The sequence below is a fragment of the Bidens hawaiensis genome, unplaced genomic scaffold, assembly GCF_021521415.1.
Source record: "Bidens hawaiensis isolate Kalapana, Puna unplaced genomic scaffold, B.hawaiensis_p1.1 tig00000326_1, whole genome shotgun sequence".
Lineage (NCBI taxonomy): Eukaryota > Viridiplantae > Streptophyta > Magnoliopsida > Asterales > Asteraceae > Bidens > Bidens hawaiensis.
In genome coordinates this window covers 3,855,992-3,875,076 of record NW_027491025.1, presented here as the reverse complement: position 1 = coordinate 3,875,076, position 19,085 = coordinate 3,855,992, and the positions used below count along the sequence as shown (strand labels likewise).

General features: G+C 36.0%; 1 protein-coding gene and 1 non-coding gene across 2 annotated transcripts; both read right to left on the bottom strand.

The window, feature by feature from the left end:
• Positions 1-1,249: 1,249 nt before the first annotated feature.
• On the bottom strand, positions 1,250-4,364 carry LOC143621802 (auxin-responsive protein IAA32-like). Its single transcript, XM_077093119.1, has 4 exons — positions 4,249-4,364; positions 1,789-2,024; positions 1,591-1,699; positions 1,250-1,411 (listed from the first exon to the last, which is right to left on the bottom strand). The coding sequence occupies exons 1-4, from the start codon at positions 4,362-4,364 to the stop codon at positions 1,330-1,332; spliced, it is 543 nt and encodes a 180-aa protein (XP_076949234.1). The 3' UTR covers positions 1,250-1,329.
• A 3,765-nt stretch (positions 4,365-8,129) lies between these two features.
• Positions 8,130-8,236, bottom strand: LOC143622523 (small nucleolar RNA R71). Its single transcript, XR_013151726.1, has one exon. It is a non-coding gene; the product is annotated as a small nucleolar RNA R71 (small nucleolar RNA).
• Between the last annotated feature and the right edge of the window lie 10,849 nt (positions 8,237-19,085).

The window sequence follows — 19,085 nt, the reverse complement described above, 5'->3', positions numbered from 1 at the left end:
AAACCTACTACAATTCAAATAACTATATTATAACTTAACAAAATAAACCTTTAACTTTACTAATAATTCATGATTAATCCTTCAACATGTGCTGTTATTATTGTTTGCTCGTTCGCGTTAAGTTCATTTACTAATTAAACGGTTAGCTGATTTTGAGTTATATTATAATTATTACAACTTAAATGAGTAAAAAACAAATTAATACCTTTATTTATTATCTTACTATACTAATAAAAGAAAATGTTGAAGCTTGTGTGTCATGCCTACATTTGTTCTAATTCCTAATCTTTCATCTCATTCATTCTATTTTTTTATGGGTCATGGGTCAAAACCATTTTATTAAGTGGGTTATAACATAGTGTGGATTTTATTCATTATTGAATTAAGTTTCATTTTCATACTTGAGGTTTGACCAATTACACAACTTTATTACTTTTTTTAAAATTTCTTGACGTTTCCATTAAAACCATGTTATTTTAGTACTTTTTGTTAACCATCCGTTTGTTTTTTTCATTAAATCTATATTAAATTAATTTATAAGTATTTTGATAATTACAATTGAAATAAAGGATCTAATTTATTTTTATTATTTGATAAATTCCGTGTAATACACGGGTTCAAAAGCTAGTATTTAATATAAAAAAAAATGTTAATATAATAATTATATGTCACAAAAGATATTTTCTTTAAAATTAAAATGTATATAAAAGAGTTTATGTTTAAAGCGTAAAATAACATTCAGTTTTTGAAACATCTAAGAAAACTATAATAATTTTTTTTATTTTATATTTTTACAAATACTTAATTTTTAATAGGTCTTAAAAAATACATAATATAAAGAGACTTGATTATCTTTTTTTTTATTTTTATTAAGTTATTAATTCTAATTTATACATTAACTTATCCCGTGTAATACACGGGTTTCAAAAGCTAGTTTATTAATATATATAAAATGGGTCAATTTTTTGATTTTTCTTTTCATTTACTCATTTTACGTTATTCAAAAGTGATTCACAAACTCAACTTTCTATAATTCTATCTAGGATAGATATATTTTGAATTTAGAAGTTTTAGTTATGGTTTATTAATTCAAATTTTACTTAGGCTGCCCATGTATCAAAAGAAACCATAAACTAATATGAACAATAAGATAACTCGAGTGTAGTTAATACACGAGACAATTCATTGCAGAAAACTGAAAGACAAAAAGCCTTTTCGAATATCTATACGATTAGTAAACCATCATGATCTAAATTTGCCTATAGCTTCCAACTTTTCGTCGATGCCCTATTATGCAAACTTCGTGGTTCTGATCATTGACAGGATCGACTAGACAGATGTGTTTATAGGCCTAAAGAGTGTGTCATCCTTGAACATGATCCGCATACGTGTTACACTATCCACAAACTCCCTGCATTATTGGCAAATCTTCTTCGGTTAGCAATATCAATATATCATAACCAAAAACATCAAACGAATGTTATTTATGAGTACTAAAACTACTATAATTTTATAGTAGCGTGACATGTACGGAATAAAACTATTTTGTACTAATTAGTGGTATTCTTTTTCTTAAAAAAGTAGACTTACTTCCATGGAACATCACCCGCGATTCTCCATTGTTCATCTCTATCTTTATACCACAACGAATATTCCGAACCACTTTCAGACAGTCTTAAACTGCATGAAGATTGTTTTCCTGAAAAACCCACAAATTTGTATCATAAGAAAAGAAAATAAAAAAATTAAGCGTCCCACAAATCAAGAACTAGTAGCAAGCATACTAACCAAACATGTTTTCTAGTTGAGTAGCAAGACTCAAGTAACTTGAATGATCAAGAACACATAATTTTCGACCAATGAGTACGCCATCCATGTTAACCTTCACGAAATAGCTTTGCTGTTTGGTCCTTTGGAACATGTTTCTTTCATCAACAACATTGTCACCCATGTCTGGACTTTGGTAAGGGTGGAGTTGGTTCCATTCAACCAAATCTTGGTAGTCATCTGAGACTAAACACGTCCTGTTTTATTGGAAGACACTGAAACAACTACAAAGACAAATAAAGGAAATAGAAATACGTACCGTGGGGATGTTCGGATTGGCCATAAGTCTGCGGCTGCAGAACTCGAAGACTAAGGCCCAAGTCGATGATACCACCGGTTTCATTGTTGGTTTGATAGTAGAGTGAATGAAGATCAGCATGGTTGAGAAGGTATGTGGATGATGAATCTGAAGCCATTGAAAAACAAGCTAGTTATGTTATGATAATTTATCTAAGTTTAGATGCTATAAGGCTATGAGCAGCTTGCATATATATACACAAAATATATACAGAATATATATGCATATATGTATGTGCACGGTGTGTTTGTTTTCACGTTTTTTTTTCTTTTTTTGTTTTTTTAGATTAGCACAATATATAGGCTTGATAAATATTTACAAAAAAAAAGATGTACATAGGTTTTTAAGACTATGGTAAATGGAAAAACGAAGACATCGGGATGAATAATGGGATAGGTATTCGAATATGGGTCGGGTGTTTAAATTTAGTACTTTTTAAATAAAACATTGTTGCTAGTAGTTAGGGTTTTATGACATCGGCCATTCACACACCCGTACATTCGCCTCCAGCCTCTTACTTCGGTGACCGGCAACCTTCATCGGGTAGTGGTTCCTCATTGAGTCACGGCGTCATTATGAATGTTCAGTTTTGATCGGACTTTCAGGTGTTTGATATAAAGTTCGTTTAGTATGGTACTTGTGTTAAAACTTAAGTTTATGGTTGGATGATTAAATCCCAAATTTGAATATACTTGTTTAGTTAATTAGTTGTGTTGATTACTTGATTTAGTTTTGTTAAAACTTGATATATTAAGCAAATGGAACGGTTATTGAAAAATAAAGTTTGAGTCATCATATTCAAATAATACCCATGTAAAAATTATATTAGAATGAAAGACCTTTCACATAATCCCATCGTACGGAAACAAATTTCCCCTTATAACCAATTAAGGAGATTAAATTATATGCGTATATTTAAATAAAGGTTCATGTCATCCAAAACGTCATAAATTTTAAAACAATTTGTTTAATGATAAATTAAGATGTTTATTTTTAATGACCTTAACTTTATTATGTGTTTTTTAGTTATCAAATATTATTATTACAATATGGGTTATTTTAAAATATCCTGAAATTAATGTTTGGTTGTACGAAATTTAACCACGGGAAAAAGGTGAGTCCTCTGGATAAAATCATGACGGGTCCGGTATCAAGAACATTAAGCTTTAGTTAGTACTTCATCGGGCCGTCAACTACTCTTCCCTCTAACCAAATCATGTACTCACGATGAATAATTAGTGTTTTGTTAACTTTCCAAAAAGATTTGAACTCAAATAGTAACTTTTGGGTTATGATATGGCTGTTACTGTTATTGTTACTTTTACTGTTATCTTGAGAGAAAGGTTGTCGTTAAAACCAGATACAAGAATCTACACATCATATTGATGCACCAAAATCCAAAGCAACTTTTGTGCCCATCCTTTGTTGTTGTTTGGTGTTTTGGTTTTTGATCCATGCATGTAAATATTTGCAGAGAAGAAGTTAACTTGTTGAATAATTGGTAGTGGGATAAAGGGTTATGTGTCTTCCATGTTCCCTTTCTTTCATCGATTTCAATACTAGTTGTGGGTCCATGATTTATCCTCTCACATAACATGTCTCCTGATAAGAAGATTTACATATGAGTGTAACAATTTAAATATATACCACAATATATTTTTCCAAAAACTTAATGGAAGATAAATGGCACTAGGGTTTCGCCGTAGTTTAATACTTAGAAGTCTCACTTAACCACTAAAATTAGGTTAGATAACGGTATTGTCCCTTCCATTTTAGATTTATAATTAAGAAATTGTTAAGGTATAACCTGTTTTACGACTTGCATGTGTGCAAGGTAATATTTTCATATTTTACATTATTAATGAATAGATTTGGTTCCAGATTTGTACGAGCCTGAAAAATAACCAAGGTGTTATAGAGAGAGCGTCAAGTAAGATTATACCCACATACGCACACCTGAACAGATACGTCCAAAACACCACACAAAGGGAGGTACAATCTGGACCATCGCCAATACTATATATAGCGCTATTCTATGCGGGTTAGGCACCAACAGAGCAACACCACCTGTACAGCGCGGGTACGTGCGAGCCACTGCTACAGCCACGCAAAGAGAATAGTACCGAGTAGTGGGCCCCACACAAAACAGCATCCATGAGCTCCATTGTGACGGCTTCAGAAACGGTGGAAAAGATATTTCCTCGACAGGTGGACCAATGAACATTCCATAACACCCCATGTCTACGGCTATAAATACAAGACTCCACCAAACGATAAGTGATTCCACTCTCACTCTCTCGAACGATATACTATCTTTGTGTTTTAAACACTCCACCAATTGGTAGAGGATTCCACTCTCATCGTGATGGCGGTGATGCCGATTTTCTAAGTTGGAAGCGTCACTCCATACTAACTATCACATTACACATTTCCCTGCCTCTTTACATTTTTAAGATGACTATACATAGCACTTCGGATTCAAGATTCTCAATATACCATACCCTATGGAAACGTGTGTTCTATCACGGTTGAATTTGTGTTTCTTCACTTAATATACCACTCAAAAGTATATTGCTAACTATTATTCTAAATATAAAGCAAAAACTAATTGTTACAGTAACACACTAGGTTAGATCTCGTGTTACACATGGGTTGAAATATATAAAACTTCATATACATTATTATAAAAACTAATGTGTGTGTATTATACATTTTAATGAATTGTAAACGTCAGATAATCTAACATTATTAATATAAGGTATCACATTGTTGTTTTAATTTAAAGAATCAGCATGCAAAGATAAACAGATAAAAATAACAATTTAAAACATATTTTTAACTTATACCATATATTTCTAATTTATACCATGAAACAAAAAGGCATATTAATTAAAACTTCATCATCTACTGAAGCCATATATTGTAAACTATGAAGCGTAAACATGTAGATGTTGTAACATAAGTTGTGTATTATAAAAACTATTTTTATTGAAATTATAAAACATATAAGCACACAACATAGAAAATGCTACAAATATAACAATGAGATATAACAATTATAATTTTGATTAACACGTTCAATAAATTAACAATAAAATCCAAACCACCATTTCAAAATTCAAAAAAATAAAAATAAAAAATAACAAAATCTCAAACATTTAAAAAATAACAATAAAACAATTAATTGACTTTGTTACTCAATAAATGGTGAGTATAACCTTATTTAATTTATAACATTTTTCAACTTAGTAGTTAATGTTTAAAGTTAAATTGTTTATTGATATAACACAAAGTGTACACCTTTTAGCATCAAATTATCCTCTTATTTTGGTAAAACTTCATGTAAATTTGTTGTATCCAGTACTTATTTGAGTTATTTATGAATTTTCAGGTCCGTGCGCCCGCCGGGCGAATAAACGATGAAAAGATAGCGTTTTTCGAACAAAAATCAAGAATTTGTCAAAAGTGCATGAACATGCTAAGAAAGTGCATGACCATGCAGAGCAGGTGCATGACCATGCTAAGGAAGTGTATGACCATGATAACCAAACTGCACCATCATGAACTTTATGGGTATGTTGATGCACCTTTATTGGAACCCGTACAAATCTGATACCATGCCAAATGTGCATGACTATGACAAGAAAGTGCATAACCATGCTGAGCAAGTGCATGACCATGCTAAGAAACTGCACCATCATGCACTTTATGTGTATTATGATGCACTATTATTGGAACCCGTGCACATCTGCTATCGTGCCAAAAGTGAAACTGCATCATCATGCACTTTTAGTACACCACCGTGCACTTCCGAGGGCACGAGCCCGTGCACTATCCAATTCCGAGAACAAGACAAATCAACTTTGAAAGTGCACTAGCTAGTGCCGGTAATGCACGACCATGCACTTTTTGTGCATAACCGTGCACCTTTTTAGAACCTGCAATTCTGAGCGGCCGGAAGTGAAAGTTTGACTTACCCAATTTGGTCCACGACCATGCGCTTTGTCCATAAGCTTATAAACACTCATTTCATTTCATTATGGTGTGTGGAGCCTTGATGATTCTCTCTCAACTCTTGAAAATTTGTTTATGTCTTCCTTGAGAGTTTGAAGGCTTCCACCATCCTCAAGATCCATCATTCCATTCTTCAATCCTTGCTTGATCTTAGTTTTCATTCCTTTGTTCTTGAACATGTTTTGTAAGATTATTTCTAGTTTGATTGTAGTTGTATTAAGCCTTATGGGCTAATTACTTTTGCTATCTAGACAATGTTGAAACTCTTATTAATGTGATATATTATCTATGCATGATTTTGGTAAAGTGGTTTTCTTTCAACAATATGGTTGAATTTATAAGTTCATATTGATGGTGTTCGTGCTTGTTATAGTTACATAACCTTGTTAGTTTTGCAAATGTTTAGGAATTCATGTTGGAAAACTATGTTCTAGATGTTTGTTTTAAACTTTGAATGTTCATGAAATCTTTGTTTACATTACTAACTTAGGAATAACTAGTATAAAATAACTTGGTTATATAATTATTTATGAGTATGAAACACTACACTTAATATTGGGAAATTGATGAGTGTTGTTATGATTCTTGACTTGGTGATGACTTGCTAGTTAAAGTTTCATAAGTTTATATTAATTTAATGAATTTGGCTACTTTAGTGTAATCTTAGGTGGTTAGAATGTTGTTCATGCTAGCTTTCCTTTGATTATGAGACTTTGTTGTTTTGACAAACAAGTTAGTCTATGTTTATCTCTTGATTGAAAACCCATCATGATGATTATTTGCTAGTATTAGATTGCTTTATTGAAATCTAATATTTATGTTTAGATTCATGATGTTTTGCCATATCATTGCTATTTTGTCATATTAGTAGAGTGGATTCTTTTCTAGGTAGTTTGTTGGATTGATTGCTTTTCTTGTATTTTTACTTGCTTTGTTTTCATTGTATGCTAGTTTAATTAGTTAAACATCCAAATCAAGATTTATTTGTTCGGTTGGTCATTTACAAAGATTTAGTACTAGAAAGTTGTCGTGTCCAATGATTGATACTCAGTTCTTACCGACACTTAACGATAGATACACTTGCCTTTCGTGTGTGGTTTAGTTGTAGGTGAAAACCTATTTTAAAACCCGATTTGTGTGGAACTTTTACTTAAATATATATATGTATATATATATATATGTATATATATGTATATATATATATGTGTATATATATATATATATGTATATATATATTCACACACGTCAAGTTTTTGGCGCCGTTGCTGGGGACACGGTGATTTTTATAGAACGATCCGAGTCTTTGATTAGCCATGTTGATATGTTTTATCTATGTTATTTTATTCTATTTCATTTTTATTCATCTTATTTTTTATTATATTTTAGTTTAGTTTCTAGTTAGTTTCCGTGTCTTTGTTCGTTTTCCGTTCCGCGTTCTTCCGGGTGATGAATGTCCACCACACCCGGTCCTGAGCTTGTTTCACCTCTTTCTAAGACCGAGTGACATCTTCGAGAAGGTTTGAGGAGGAGAGCACGCAAGGTTGCCGAGGTCAATGAAAACGAAGAAGTGGAGGATACCAACACCCCCGAGGTAGAAGAATAAGAGATGGCAGACCCGAACGATCAAGGTCACATGGACGACTTTGCCACACCATTACTTGAAGGTTATGGCAGCAGCGCCACACAACCCGAGATTGAAGTGAGTTTCGATATCAAGTCGAGCATCATTCATATGGTTGAAAATTCTGTTTCTTTTCATGGTCTCCAGAACGAGGACCCTCATGCTCACGTTTCACATTTCCTTCGATTATGTGCGACATTCAAAATTAATAATTGTTCGGATGATGCCGTGAGACTTAGACTTTTTCCGTTCTCATTTCGCGGGTTTGCTCTGGAGTGGTTAGAGGCACTCCCTTCCAGTTCCATCACCACTTGGAATCAATTAGTTGAGCAGTTTCTTCTTCAGTATTTCCCACCCTATAAAACTACCAAATTCCGAGCGAACATCACTGGTTTTCATTTTGATGATGATGAGTCACTTCACGTCGCATGGGAGAGGTTCAAGGGCTTGTTGAGAAAATGTCCTTATCACGGTTTGATTCGCGGGCTTCAGTGCCGTACATTCTTTGACGCTTTATCCGGGGCACAAAAGCAGGCCGTCGATCAGGTTGCGGGAGGAGATTTCAGTAGGTGTACCCCAAATGAGGCGCTTGATATCTTGGAGAAAGCCGCTAAGAAGAGTTTGCGTATAATCCACCTCGTAGTATTCCTTTCTCTAAGGGTGTTCATCACGTTGATTCAAACAACCTTGTCTCCGCCCAGTTAGCAGCTCTTACTAAAAGATTTGACCAAATGCAATCCGATCTTGTCAAATCTAATTCTCGTTGTGGTTTGTGTGACGGGAAACACCAGACCAGTCAGTGCCAGCAGGCCATGGTTGTGGAGGATGTTGACTTTGTGGGCCGCAAAACAATGCCTACAGAAACACCTACAACCCGGGATGGAGAAACCACCCCAATTTCAGCTGGAAAGATGGTGGCAGCAATCAAAATCAAATGCCACAGAGTTTTGACAGAAAGCCAAATTATCAAAGTCAAACCCAAAATCAATCTTACCATTAAAAGCCTCAATTTCAGGGTTCCAGCAGTGGAAATTAGCCATGTGGGAGGACTAGTGTTGAAAGCCTTTTGTCCCAACTTTTGGCTAAGATCGAGACCTCAAACAAATTGGCTGAGCAAAGGAACCTGAAAATTGATGAGACTCTCCAGAGGCACGATCTTGAGTTGAGGAATCAGAAAGTGTCCATACAAACCATCGAAAATCACGTTGTACATATTGCTCAACTCCTCTCTGAGAGACAGCAGGGTAGCCTTCCTAGTAACACCGAAAGGAATCCAAATGCTGAAGATAAGGCTATTACCCTGAGGAGTTGAAGAAACAGAAGATGGAAGAGCAGTATGGGAAATTCTTAGAGCTTTTTAATTAGTTACACATTAATCTTCCGTTTCTTGATGCCTTGAAAGAAATGCCGAAGTATGCTAAGTTCTTGAAAGAGGTCCTCTCGAATAAGAAGAAGTTGGAGGAGCTTTCTTGTTTGACTTTGAATGAGGAGTGTTTCGCGGTCCTTCAGAATAAATTGCCCAAATATGACCAATCCGGACCGTTTCACCATTCCTTGTTTCATCGGTAGTTTGTCGGTTAGTAATGCTTTAGCCGACCTAGGTGCTAGCATAAACTTGATGCCTTATTCCATTTTTTCCAAACTAGACCTAGGTGAGCCTAAGCCTACTCGCATGAGCATCCAGCTTACCGACCGTTCTTTGTAATATCCTCGCGGTATAGTTGAGAATATGCTTGTGAAAATCGACAAATTCGTGTTTCCTGTCAATTTTTGATCTTAGACATGGATGAGAATAAAAATGTACCACTTATCCTAGGTCGTCCTTTCCTAGCCACTGCTAGAGCTCTCATTGATGTTTGCACCAGTAGACTCACTCCTAGAGTTGGAGACGAGGAGGTGACTTTTGATATTGGGAAATCCATGCGACACCCACAGGATCATGATGACGTACTTTACATTGATACCATTGATTCTTGTGTGTGTGAATACCTTCAGGACACGTGTGAGGAGAGTTCTCTGGATACTCAGTTGATGAGTGGAGATGGTTTTGACCTTGTCATTGAGCCTCTACTTGAGGAGTTGGTCTATGGTGTAGACCACGAGCCTCCTGAGTGTTTGGAGAAAATTTATGGTGTCGATCGCGTTGCCGAACCTAAGGCAAAATCTTCTGTTGAGGACACCATCAATTGATCTTATGGAACTCCCATCCCATTTGGAGTATGCCTTTTTGGAGGATGGATCCCGCTTGCTTGTTATCATTTCTTCGAGTTTGTCGAGTGAGGAGAAGATTAAATTGCTTACGGTTCTCAAAAGGCACATGCATGCGATCGCTTGGAAGATCATGGATATAAAAGGGATTAATCCATCCTTTTGTACCCATAAGATCTTGATGGAGGAGGAGTACAAACCTGTGGTGCAACATCAAAGGCGTCTCAACCCCAATATGCAAGACGTTATGAAGAAAGAGGTCATCAAGCTACTCAATGCTGGATTGATTTATCCGATCTCTGATTCCCTGTGGGTGAGCCCTGTGCAGGTTGTCCCTAAAAAGGGTGGTAATACGGTTGTGATGAATGAGAAAAACGAGTTAATTCCTTCTCATACCATCACGGGATGGAGAGTTTGCATTGATTACCGCAAACTCAATGACGCCACAAGAAAGGATCATTTTCCCCTCCCCTTTGTCGATCAGATGTTAGAACAACTCTCGGGAAAAATGTTCTATTGTTTTCTCGATAGCTTCTTGGGATATTTTCAGATCCCCATCTCTCCTGAGGATCAGGAGAAGACGGCATTCACATGTCCCTATGGCACATTCGCCTACCGGCGGATGCCCTTTGAATTATGTAATGCTACAACCACGTTTCAGAGATGTATGGTGGCGATTTTTCATGATATGATAGAGGACTCCATGGAGGTTTTCATGGATGACTTTTCTGTTTCTGGGAGTTCATTTGATCATTATTTCAGGAAATTTGGATAAAATTATGGCCAAGTGCGAAGAAGCCAACCTTGTTCTTAATTGGGAGAGATGCCACTTCATGGTGAAGGAGGGCATTGTGTTAGGGCATAAGATTTCACAGGCGGTGCTTGAGGTCGATCGAGCAAAAATTGATACTATTTCTAAGCTTCCGCCACCAAATTCGGTGAAGTCTATTAGGAGTTTTCTTGGTCACACGGGTGTTTATCGGCGATTCATAAAGGACTTATCCCAAATCGCCCGCCCGAAGATTAAGCTCCTCGAGAAGGATGCCCCATTCGTTTTCTCCTCCGAGTGCTTTCGTGCATTTGAGTTGTTGAAGGAGAAATTGATAAACGCTCCTACCATGGTAGCCCCCCGACTGGACTCTTCCTTTTGAGTTGATGTGTGATACTAGAGATTTTGCAGTCGGGGCGGTTTTAGGTCAAAGACGGGATAAGCATTTTCACCCGATTTACTATGCGAGCAGGACTCTGAATGATACGCATGAGCATTACACGACTACCGAGAAAGAGATCCTTGTGGTCGTCTTTGCATTTGATAAATTTCGGTCTTATCTTGTCCTTTCTAAGACCATCGTGTTCACGGATCATGCAGCACTTCGTTATCTTTTCAGTAAACTAGATGCGAAGCTGAGACTCATTCGATAGATTTATTGCTGCAGGAGTTTGACATTGAGATCTGTGATAAAAAGGGCGCTGAGAATGTCATGGCCGATCATCTCTCTCGTCTTGAGTGCTCAGCTTCATCAGAACAAGTGGGGGTCCACATAAATGACAATTTCCCCCACGATTTCCTCATGCATATCAAGACGCGAGATGATGATCATCCTTGGTTCACAAACATCGCGAATTTTCTCGCGAGTGGGATCGTTTTGAAAGGCTTTACTCACCAGCAAAAGAAGAAATTATTTTCTGATGTTAAGCATTATTTTTGGGAGGATCCCTATTTGTTTCGTGTCGGAGTTGATCAGCTCGTGTGTAGGTGCGTGTATGGTGATGAAGCACGCAAAATCCTGAGTCACTGCCACGAGGGCCCGACCGGAGGACACCATGGAGCCACATCCACCGCGAAGAAGGTCTTTGACGCCAGTTTCTTTTCTCCAACCATATTCCTTGATGCCCATGGCATGATGCAGTCTTGTGATGCTTGCCAAAGGGCAAGCAACATCTCATCATGAGATGAGATGACCCAACGACCGATTCAGGTTTGCGAGGTTTTTGATGTGTGGGGCATCGCATGGGACCTTTCCCGACTTCTTTTAGCCACCGTTACATCCTAGTAGTCGTTGATTATGTTTCAAAGTGGGCCGAGGCGCAAGCCTTGCCCACTAATGACGCTAGGTCGGTGGTGAAATTCTTGAAGAAGTTATTTTCTCGTTTTGGTGCCCCCAAAGTATTGATCAGTTACCGTGGGACTCATTTCTGTAATGCCCAGTTGGAAAAGGCATTGTCCCGATATGGTGTTAATCATCGCTTCTCTACACCATATCACCCGCAGACGAGCGGGCAGGTCGAGGTCACCATTCGGGGCATCAAAAGAATCCTTGAAAAGACGGTTAGTCAGAACCGTAAGGATTGGTCCGAGAAGCTGGATGACGCATTGTGGGCTCTCCGTACCACCTACAAAACACCGATTGGTACGACACCGTTTAAATTGGTGTGCGGGAAAGCGTGTCATCTCCCTGTTGAGCTCGAGCATAAAGCCTATTGGGCTTTGAAAAGTGCTAATATTGATCTTTCATGTGCGGGCAAAAACAGGTTTGCTCAGATTAATGAGCTTGAGGAATTGAGAGGCCAAGCTTATAAGAATTCGAGAATTTGCAAGGAGAGGAGTAAAAAGCTCCATGACACTCGCTTGAAGGACCACAAACAATTCCAAGTGGGCGATAGTGTTTTCCTTTACAATTCTCTCCTTCATTTATTCCCCAAGAAATTGAAATCCCGATGGTCCGGCCCCTTTAGTGTGAGGCAAGTATTCGACTACGGTACCGTTAAGATCGGCCATAAGGATGGACGCATCTTCAAGGTGAACAGTCACCGTTTGAAAAACTACTTGGGTGAGCCGGTCAAGGTTGCATTGGAGGTTCTCGCCCTCCACCCCATGAAATAAGTGTGGGGAGTGTGAGTCCAACTATCGACTCCTTCAAAAAATGTAGCATGTTCAGGAATTTCGTAGTTTTTTTATGTGTTTTGTGTTTCTTTGTGTTTATGTTTATTTGTGTAGTACTTTGTTGGTGTGTAGACTTTATCTCATGGATTGTATTATGGATTTAGTTCTTTTGTTATTTTATGGATTTGAAATTGTTGTGTTTATTGACCATGTCAAGGGCATGTTTTGGTTTGTTTTGGTTTGCTTTGGTTGCTTTGCCAGGTTGGTTGTTGGATGCTCACGGTCGCATGGTCGGGTCTTTGGATTGTCACATTGTCGAGTCTTGGGAGTCACCTTCTGGCAGCTTTCTGGATTTCTGGGGAGTTTTCTGTTATCTCTTTTGCACTTTACTTTTATAGTTTTTTGTTGTACATTGAGGGCGTTGTACAATTCAAGTGTGGGAAGGGAATTTGAACTTTGTTTGTCTAAATTTTTTTTTTTTTGCAAAACTCCTAAATAAATTTTTGTAACAAATAATAACCATTAAGCAATTTTTAATTCAAACTTTAATTGCATTGTCCTGAAGCACAAATCTTTAAGACATTCAAGCCAAAAATCTTTAAAAGGACATACCTTTAAACATGACAAACAAAAATATTCACATTCTTACTTTGCAAAAATTACCCACTCCGCCCGTTTCCGTGAGTTATCCTCGTCAGTTGTTTATGCCGGCAATTGAGTGAGCCAGGTGATTATTGCAAAGTAGAACTTGTTTTTGGCATGCATTTCAAACCATATACACATACATAGTATAAACCATTTGAGGAATTTAGAATAAACCCATATCTAGCCATTTTTTACTTATATTTCCCTTACCCGCATTATTCCCCTAGTAGCCCATGTTTAACCTTTTCCCGTGTTTTCTTTTTCGACCTATTTTTTATCGCTCACTTAGTCATAAAGCCTTTTATTTTTCACCCATTTTTGGTTGGAAATCTGGTTCGGCTAAGTTATTTTGCTTTTCATTTTCATGTATTTTATCACTTGGGAATATTAAAAGCACAATGCTATCTGCCAAAGTGTTTTATTAGTTTGTATTCATTTGTATAGTCTTTATAAAAAAAAGCAAAAAAGAAAAAAAAATGTTACAACAAAAGAAGAGAAGAATAAGAAATTTGGTTCATCCCATATTAATGAAGTTTGATTTCAAAGAGCAATTTTTGGTTCGTTATCTCTAGGTTCGTTTAGACCATTTAGTTTAGTTAGTTTTTATTTATAGCTAGCTTAGTTCCGGATTTTCTAGCCATTTAGCCACTTTTCCCCAAAAATTCTTCACCCTAACCCTAAGCCAAATTACAACCCTCGAGTACTCGTGTTTTATGCTATGTATATGTGGGTTAGATTTGAGCCTTAAACAAGCCTATGCTTTGCTTGGTCATCGTCTTGGCATCGAGTGTTCTCAACATAGAATATTACATGTATGATCACTAAATATAGCCGAGTGTATGTGTGAACATTGTGAGGTCTGCAAGGTGGGAATGTCATGGCAACAAATGTAATGTTCTTTAGACTATGTCTTCATTTTTAATAGGCTTGTTTGGAAACATCAATAGTGCTTACTTGTAAATATTTAAAAACCTTTGAATGATTATTGCTTGCAGGTTATTCTTGTTTTTGTGGAGTTGTTTCATTTGCTTGAGGACAAGCAAAGTTCAAGTGTGGGGATGTTTGATATAACACAAAGTGTACACCTTTTAGCATCAAATTATCCTCTTATTTTGGTAAAACTCCATGCAAATTCGTTGTATACAGTACTTATTTGAGTTATTTATAAATTTGGAGGTCCGGGCACCCGCACGACAAAGAAACGATGAAAAGATGGCGTTTTTCAGAAAAAAATCAAGAACCTGCCAAAAGTGCATGACCATGCTAAAGAAGTGTATGACCATGCTGACCAAACTGCACCATCATGCACTTTATGGGTATGATGGTGCACCTTTATTGGAACCCGTGCACATCTGATACTGTGCCAAAAGTGCATGACCATGCCAAGAAAGTGCATGACCATGCTGAGCAAGTGTATGACCATGATAAGATAGTGCATGACCATGCTGATAAACTACACCATCATGCACTTTATGTGTTTGATGGTGCACTTTTATTGGAACCCGTGCACATCTGCTATCGTGCCAAAAGTGAAATTGCCCCATCATGCACTTTTAGTGCAGAACCGTGCACTTCCGAGGGCACGAGCCCGTGCACTATCTGATGCCAAGAACCAGACAGATCAACTTTGAAAGTGCACTAGCTAGTGCCGGTAATGCACGACCATGCACTTTTTGTGCATAACCGTGCACCTTTTGGAACCTGCAATTCTGAGCGGTCGGAAGTGAAAGTTTGACTTACCCAATTTGGTCCACGACCATGCACTTTTGTGCATGACCATGCACTTTGTCCAGAAGCTTATAAACACTCATTTTCATTTCATTATGGTGTGTGGAGCCTTGATGATTCTCTCTCAACTCTTGAAAATTTGTTTATGTCTTCCTTAAGAGTTTAAAGGCTTCCACCATCCTCAAGATCCATCATTCCATTCTTCAATCCTTGCTTGATCTTAGTTTTCATTCCTTTGTTCTTGAACATGTTTTGTAAGATTATTTATAGTTTGATTGTAGTTGTATTAAGCCTTATGGGCTAATTACTTTTGCTATCTAGACAATGTTAAAACTCTTATTAATGTGATATATTATCTATGCATGATTTTGGTAAAGCGGTTTTCTTTCAATAATATGGTTGAATTTATAAGTTGATATTTGATGGTGTTCTTGCTTGTTATAGTTATAACTTTGTTAGTTATGCAAATGTTTAGGCATTCATGTTGGAAAACTATGTTCTAGATGTTTGTTTGTAAACTTTGAATGTTTATATGGTTATCAGTCTTCGAAGGTGTTGGGCTAAGCTTAAGCAATTTCAAAAGCTTAGCCAAATAGCCCCTAAAGTCAAACCTTCGGAAACCATTGAAAGCCTGTATCCAAATCTACTAGAGATCCAAGAGAACAGGACTAGTTGGCCTACACATTGCCTTCCATTTCTCATTACCTGGAATCGATCTAAAAATCGAATAAGATAAGAGGCCATTCAAAAGTTATTATATTTCCGAGAACACCGATTCCAACAAAAGTTCAAGAACATATAGTGAGGTGGATTTTGAAGAGGACGTAGCATGATGTTATACATAATTTGGTGAAGGGATGATTTTGCATGATGATATTATTGGAGAATTTTGAAAGTGGCCGGATAGATTGGAGGATGTTTGCAAGTTGAAATTTGCAAAGTGATCGATCTCATATTTATTGATATGATTTTGTTATGGTTGCACATAACTTAGGTAATCGATATTAATTCTTATTAGTTGGCAGATGGACCATCTACCTTATTGAAACCATTTATTATACATGCATTTATCTTCTATTTATTTATATGATTTTGTTATGGTTGCACCTACCTTATTAAAAACAATTCAACTTATAATAAATCATTACTATTTTAAACTATAAAATGGTTTAGTTCTATAATTGTTCTAATATGCAAAACATTTTAAATTTTGGAACGGGTACTTGTAGAACCGCTGCAAGTAATGAATATACTATGAAGATGCTAACTGTTTTGAAATAAATGTTAAAACTCATTGTTAAAGGTTTTGTCTATAAAACAACGCTAGTTTCCTTCTTATTTACAACGGGTTGGGATAATTGTTCAAAAAAACGGTGCTCTGCATTATATTCAACGGTTGGACGTAAATCATTTTTAGAGCGTTGCAAGCAATGAATATATTAACGGGATCTAATGTGAAGATGTTAATCGTTTTAAAATTAAGGTTAAACCCCGTTGTTAATGGTTTTGTCTAGAAAACAACGCTAGTTTCCTTTTTATTTACAACGAGTTGGGATAATTGTGCAAAATGAAATAATGCTCTACACTATATTCAACGGTTGGACCCCACACCGTTTTTAATCATTTTTTAGACCGGTATTAATAGACATTCTCGTAGTAGTATTTAATGATACCTGAAACACTTAAGCATGTAAGAAATATCCTAGTTTGCATAATAAATTGATTAAAAATATACAAAATAAAGCAAATAGATACAAGACTTATACCCAACCATTTGACATGTGGCAGTCTGAAGTACCGAATCTCGTATTCTCTTTTAACACCATAACACATCATCTCTGAATCATACATCCAACTAATGATTTCGCCCTTGATGTATTTCCTATTGGTGTAGCGGGAATTTTGACTTGTAGACTTGGTATAGTATTTTGCATACGCATCTCGATAAACACGTTTCCAGTCATTAAATAGTTGTTGCTTCTGCCTTGATTGACTATTAACCACTTTCACTTCTTCTATTTCCTCTTTCTCTTTCTCTTTTCTTTTAAGTTCTCCATAGCCTCATTAACAAACTTCTCAGTGAACACAAGAATTTCACTATTATTAGTATTCACATACGTCTTAGGGTAGTTCTCTGCAGTTCAAAATTTCAACCTAATTATAATAAAATTAATATGTTTCAACATCATATGCAGGTTGTGCAGCTGGAACATCATCAAAAATTTCTTCATCTTTATTTATCCCAAACATTAAAACAATCCATTATTTTTGTTAATGATTGTAGTATCTCTCCTTCCTCTATTTCATCCTCATATGCATAATGTTGAATCACCTCTTGCTTATTAGCAAATAATATAATTGGAATTTTCCATAGAGATATTGAGGCTACATCTTCAGTATTAGCTTCATATAGTACAATGGCAGGCCCGGCTCCAAGAATGCAAATATAAATTTTGGCCAAAGGCGGAATTTTTTTGGACCTTTAATAAAAGGAACATTTTTTTTGGGTTTAAACAATTTAATTCCAAATGGGCTTACTTTATTATGATTTGAGTTGTGTAAAAATTTTTAGTATAAAAATAAGCTTAAAAATGTCTCAAATAAGATTGGAACCCATAACTTTTTGGTTAGATGTCATACCCATTACCACTAGACCAAACTACTGGTCATGTAATTGTATTGAAACATTGAATATACATATATTTTTTCATAAAAGTATATATATATTTTTTTTAAAAAAAATTTCGGACCTAGCAGGATGTCGGGCCTGTGGTCGTCGACTACCCCGCCATACCCCATAGCCGGCTCTGCACAATGGCCTTTAACATATTGCCCCCCCCCCCCCCCCTATCAGCAGATTGAAAATGTTGATTGTCACATTGATTTGCTTCAGGATCATCATCCTAATCATTATGTCTGATCCTTCTCAACTCATTTTCTCTACAAGAAACTTGCAATTTAAGTATATTCTCTCACTAAGAATCAACTTTTTCTTTAAACACTTTGTTTTCAGCTTGTACTTCATCAACCTCCTCGATCAGTTTATCATAGTCATCTATTTGAATTATGATCAACTTAAGTAACAAACTTTCTCATACATATACTTTATCAACCCTTTTCCTGTCAGCATGCATTTGAAAAACTTGTAAATGTAGCACGTTTACCAAATGGTTGGCTTGTTCTTGTTGAGTCATTTTAAAGAATGTTGAAAGCATTAGTAGGTATGACATGTGGTGGCATGAATTGTCCTTGTAGTGAATCAAAGTTAGTATTTTCTAGAAATAACGAAGTACAAGGAATTGAAACACTCGTTGAAGTAACAATAGGTGGTTTGATTGGTGTAACAGGTGTTGTTATAATCACAATGGCTTTAGTAAGGATGGGGTGAAACTGTTTTAGAAACATATGTAGTTGTTGTTGAAGTTGAAGTTGTTTTTTCAAATATGTTATTTTTGTAATCATAAATTATACTAGCTCTGCTACTGTTTTTATTGTATATCAGTTCCGTACTATTTTGAACGTCTATCAATTTATTTATATTTTGTTTCGTGTTTGTATTGTATATTGTTTTTAAAATATGTTTATAAAAAGTTATTGTCGATAACGTATTTGATTTTCCAATATGTTAATTATTATTTTTTTTATTTTAAGTTGTACAAGTATTGAATCTGTTTGTACGTTAACAAATTCATTTTTTTTAACTTTGGTATCCGTACCATAACAAACTCAACCTATAACAATCGAACACATATTAATGCACTACCACAAGACTGAGAGGTACAAAACTAGTTGTATATAAAAATTTAAAGGTGTAAATGTAAACTTAAGGGGTGTTTGGCCTAGCTTTTTTAGCAAAGCTT